The 5,380-nt window shown below is 46.6% G+C and overlaps 1 protein-coding gene across 1 annotated transcript; it reads right to left on the bottom strand.

The window, feature by feature from the left end:
- Positions 1 to 2,485: 2,485 nt before the first annotated feature.
- Positions 2,486 to 4,389, bottom strand: FGFBP3 (fibroblast growth factor binding protein 3). The gene is made up of 2 exons (XM_047761186.1): positions 3,452 to 4,389; positions 2,486 to 2,902 (listed from the first exon to the last, which is right to left on the bottom strand). Exon 1 carries the CDS (start codon positions 4,221 to 4,223, stop codon positions 3,453 to 3,455), a length of 771 nt encoding a protein of 256 aa, XP_047617142.1. The 5' UTR covers positions 4,224 to 4,389; the 3' UTR covers positions 2,486 to 2,902; position 3,452.
- Positions 4,390 to 5,380: the final 991 nt, after the last annotated feature.

Here is a 5,380-nt window from a genome sequence, read left to right on the forward strand (position 1 = left end):
AAGTATAAGCAACACCAGATCCTTAACCCACTGAGTAAGGCCAGGGATCAAATCTGCATCCTCATGGATACTAGAGACAAAGGATTGTACATCAAAATCCTTGAGACAAAGGATTGTCCCTAACCCTAACCCTAACCCTAACCCTAACCCTAACCCTAACAGATGATTCTTAACCATCTGAACCCAGACTGGAACTCCTTGAGTAAGATCATAAATCCAGTGCCTAGTAGAGATGAGTTCAGAAAAACTGAGTATAGAATGCAGGGGTGTAATTTCTTTTTTTTTTTTTTTCCAGTCAGCGCTATGCTAAATAACCTGGGAAATACAACCAGAACAACATGGTCTAATGCTTGGAAGAAATTCTGTCTCAGACTGAGCTGCAGATATCTTGCTACTTCTGATGCCCTTGATGATTCCAGCTCTGACAATAAACCTGGCCATGCCCTGGCAACTTTCACTTCATTCCTAATGTGGAGGAAAATATCTGTGTTCCTCAGGTCCACCTTCCTCATTATTTTAGAGATTTTGATCCTATCTTCTTCCAACTGCAGTTTTGTTTATCTAACCTAAACTTCCAACTCTTTCTAGGTGCTCCAGACACAAGCCTTCTCTATTTCCCTCTCCATTCTCGTTACCATTCTCTGGATCTTTTCTAATTCCCTAATCTTTCTTGTGTTTATAACATGAAGTACTCTACACATAGAACGTATTGATTTTCATATGTTATTATCGCTGTGTAAAACCACATATAGGATTCAAGTGCCAGCAGTGTGTCTTAGGGACCTCGGATTTAACCCTAGCCCAACTCTCTCAATGTACAGATTGAGACCCTGGGATTTAGCCTAAGTCACTCCAGAAGATGATGGTTGGATCTGCCCATTCCTCTGACACTGCAAGAAACTGGGCCCTACCAGTCCCGATTCTGTTGTGAGACAACGTTCTGGTATAGTTCCTCTTAAAGGGTAAAGGAGCCAAGACAGTAGCAACCTACACTGTGCACTTGAGCTTAGAGTTTGGCTTTCTCCTCTTTCAGAAAAGGAAGCTCATTGGACTGCCAAAGGGCATGCAGAAAGGAATTAGCAGTATAGAAAGTTAAAATTATGATTCTAGGAGTTCCCGTCATGGTGCAGTGGAAACAAATTTGACTAGGAACCACGAGGTTGCAGATTCGATCCCTGGCCTCGCTGAGTGGGTTAAGGGTCCGGCGTTTCCATGAGCTGCGGTGTAGGTTGCAGACGTGGCTCGGATCTGGCATTGCTGTGGCTCTGGCGTAGGCTGGCAGCAACAGCTCCGATTAGACCCCTAGCCTAGGAACCCCCATATGCCTTGGGTGAGGCCCTAAAAGACAAGAGACAAAAAAAAAAAACAAACCCAAAATCACGATTCTAGCCATTGTTCTAGACAGCGATGTTTCATTTCTAATATCTTTTTCTTTGATACCCAAATTTAGCTAAACTTTTTGTAGAGCATGTACAACAATCCCTATATTTAGAGTGGTCTATACCTACTCTGAGCTTCCTTTCCTTGGCAAAGATGATTTTGTCAGCATCGGCCAGTGGTTGACATGTGGAAAGGTATGTCTAATGTTCAATCTGATTTTACTAGAGGATTCAGAAATCTGGCTTTTTTTTTTTCTTGCTTTTTATGGCCACATATGGACATTCCCAGGCTAGGGGTTGAATCCGAGCTGCAGCTGCCAGCCTACACCACAGTCACAAGATCTGAGTCACATCTTCAACTGACACCACAGCTCCCAGCAACACCGTATCCTTAAACACACTGAGCAAGGCCAGGGATCGAGCCCGCATCCTAGTGGATCCTATTCAGGTTTGTTACCATAGAGCCACAATGGGAACTCCAGATATCTGGCTTTTTATATAGGAAATTATCCAACTTTTTTCCCCTTTTTTCGCCCAGGCTGGATCAAACCTGAGCCCCAAGACCTAAACCACAGCGAAGTAATGCAGGATCTTTAACCCAATGCACCAGAGCCAGGGATCCATCTGGCACTACCACAGAGAAAAGCTGAATCATTAGCCCACTGCGCCACAGTGGGAACTCCAAAATTAACCAACTTTTAAATGCTGGCACAAATCCCAATTGGGAGGGAGAGAGGGTGGAAAAATGAAAGAGAACTACATGTAGGCCAGACAGAGAAGGGATAGGGCCCAGGGTCTGCCAGTCTGTGATTTTTTCCCTTATGCAGACTTCATAGTTCTTGTCTTTCTCCAACAATTCAAGATGTGTTTTGGAACTTCCTTCAAGGTACACTCAGAACTAAATCAAATGCAGTCAAAATTTCCATTGTCCTGGCGTTCCCACTGTGGCTCTATGGGATTGGCAGTGTCCTGGGAGCTCTGGGACACAGGTTAGATTTCTAACCCTGCAGAGTTTCGGCTGCAGCTCTGATCTGATCCCTGGCCAGGGAACTCCTGATGCCCTAGGGTGGTCAAAAGTGAAAAATAATTTTTCCATTGTCCCGTCGATTCTTTAACCATTTTATTGAGCACGTAATGTATGCAAAGTCTATCATCACATCTTATTTAAAATGAGATATGTTAGCAATTAATTACATGAAACAGATACAACTTTATAATGGTCCAAATGACTCTGAGATCTATTCTTACATTTTAGCTGTTTCAAAAAATACGATCAAATATAAAGATAATTGTCTTTTTAAAACCTACTGGAGCACTTCTATAATTCACCTCTGAATTTGGAATGTTAATGGGAAAGTTTCAGAACACCAGCCATCACTCTGTGTAAAAGCAGCACTTCTGAAAGAATTCAAAGGCAATTATCCTGAAAAATCTTTTCACTGAGTCAGTTTTGAGCTCCAAATGGCTTCTATCCCTATGGAGATCATCCGTGACACCAGACAGCACCCAAGTTCATACTAATTCTGAAAGAGAAAAAGAAATTGGTGATCTTGTCAGCTGATTAGGTGAGAAGACCCTGAAGATACAACATGGCTCAGGTTATCAGTTGTTCTTGATTACATTTTAATATGTGTTAAACATTGTATCCTGCTTCCCATATGAGTAACATCATTTAAATCAGTCTTTCCTACTTTTTTTTTTTTAGCTTCTCTGTACCCTCCCCTCCCCGTGTTTTGCTGAGACTGCACATTTAAGCTATGCCTACATTTAAGATACACCTACTTCTGTTTCCAGTATTTCTTCTGCTCTTAATCGGAGTCGAGACATAATAATTAACTTCTCTTAATAATTTTTAACTGTCTCAGAGGTCCTCCATACTTTCATCCCAGGCCTCACTATCTCCACCCTCCCCCCCAAGCCCCATTTGAGAACCTGGACTCCTCCCTGCTCTCTATCCGATATCTCTTGGCCTAGGAGGTCCTTGGCTTCTGCTTACCCGCTGCGCACATACTCCCCCCCTTTCCTGTCTTCTCGATACCCCCTCCCCCCCAGCCCCTTCCCAGGCCTGCAACCTCAGCCATTCCAGAAATTGACAAAGAAATTGCAGAGGGAGTGCCACTTCTCAGCACAGTAGGTCTCCGTGAGCTTCGCGTTCTCGTCCAGCCCGTCGGGATCGGGCGAAGTCCCCAGGGTCTGCTCCTCGTCTGGGTCCAAGGCCGCCTTCCTCTTGCCCCACTTGGTCTTCTTCTCCGAGGGCTTCCCTACGGGCGGCACGCTCGGAGGAGGCGGGGCCCTGGCGCCTGGGCCGGGAGCTGGCTCCCGGGGTCGCCCCCCGCTCCTGGCCGGGAGCTTGGGATCCCGGGGGAAACCCGAGGCGATGGGGTCAGCCGGTGCGGATTCGTGGGGCACTAGGCGCAACTCGGCGCCATGGCCCTTCTTGCCCGCGCACAGGCGAGCCTTGAGAGGCGAGAGGTCGTGGCAGGGCCGCGGCTTCCTCCGTAGCCCGCCCAGCACCTGCTTCCAGTACAGCGAGCTGCGGGCGGCGTAGGCGGCGCAGCGCCACGGCTCGCCGCGGTAGGCGCACTGGTGGTGCGCCCCGTCCGGAGCCTGGCAGCGCAGCGCCAGTTCGCTGCCTGCTGAGGGCCCTGGGGAGGGCTGCAGGAGCTGCCAGCTGCACGCGTGCCGCTCGGGGCTGACGAAACGGCCGGAGGAGCCGCCCGCAGGGCCCGGGGCAGACTCGGCGGTGCTGGCGGCAGCCCTCTGGTCTCTCCTGGCAGCTGCGAGAAGGCAGCCACCCAGCAGCAGCAGAAGCGAGAGCGACCCTCGAAGCCTCAGAAGACCCATGGCTCGTTGTGCCTGCGCGCAAGTCGGCTCTCCAGGGACCCCTGGGCGCTTCAGTGGTAACAGGGCCAGGAGAGCAGCATCCCTTGGACCTGGGGACAGAGGCACAGACTGTTAATGACTGAGCCGGGCGCAGCCCTAAGTCCAACACATGCACCTGCCAGTCCCCTTCCCCAGACTTCTGGGCGCTGGTTTCCAGTGGGCAGCAGCACCATGCGACGGGTCCCTCTGAAAAGTTTTCCTGGGAAAAAGTCAATTACTGTCTAATCTTTTTGAAACCGTTTACACGTTGAGGTTTTCTCCCCTATGCAAATACGGTAGCAAAGCGATGCCTGGTAATTACCACCTCCTACCTTCCTCCACCCCGTCCCTTCTCCATCCTCTAATAAATTATTTATACAATCATTTCAGATTATTCTTTGGGTAAATGCACTTTTACTGCACTTTGAACTTACCTAGTTCTGGGGAAGGTGGCGGGGTCTTATTAATGTGGAAGCAATAACTGCATGAAGGATTAGTCTGTTTTAGCCGGCTCCCAGTGAATGAATGTGTTATCAACAGGATAGAAGGGGCCTCCCCCTCCCCCTCTATGCCCCTCCCAGACTTCTCTCTTACTGGGAGATTTCCCACCATCACGCCACACACACACACACACACACACACACACACACACACACGAAGGAGCGATGTAACATGAAATATAGATCTTTTTTCTTCCAGTCTTTAAAATAATCACATGAATTTTAGCAAATCGTTCTTTTCCTTCCTTTTACATATTTTAATCATCTGAAAATAAAAGTTAAACAGAAAGATCTGTTTAAGAGTTAGACAACCTTAAATGAAACAAAACAATTGTCAATTGACACTATTTTTTTATCATTTGAATTCTTTATTTTCACCCACCGAGTTCTTTATTTTCCAACTGTCTTATCCTAATCATCCTAATAACTGTTACTACTAACACAAATATAATATCTCAGTTTATAGACTCATTGTACTGTCCAGCACTTCACCCAGGGGTGAGCATTTGGTCTTTTGATTATTTTTAAGTATTCTAAGTCATTTATAAATTTCTTATATAAATCAGAAGTTTAAGAAATTCTTTTGATTATAATGCAAGGTAATATTATCAATTCAAACAGTCTTTCAGTCAAAATTAA

The sequence above is a fragment of the Phacochoerus africanus genome, chromosome 15, assembly GCF_016906955.1.
Source record: "Phacochoerus africanus isolate WHEZ1 chromosome 15, ROS_Pafr_v1, whole genome shotgun sequence".
Taxonomy (NCBI): domain Eukaryota; kingdom Metazoa; phylum Chordata; class Mammalia; order Artiodactyla; family Suidae; genus Phacochoerus; species Phacochoerus africanus.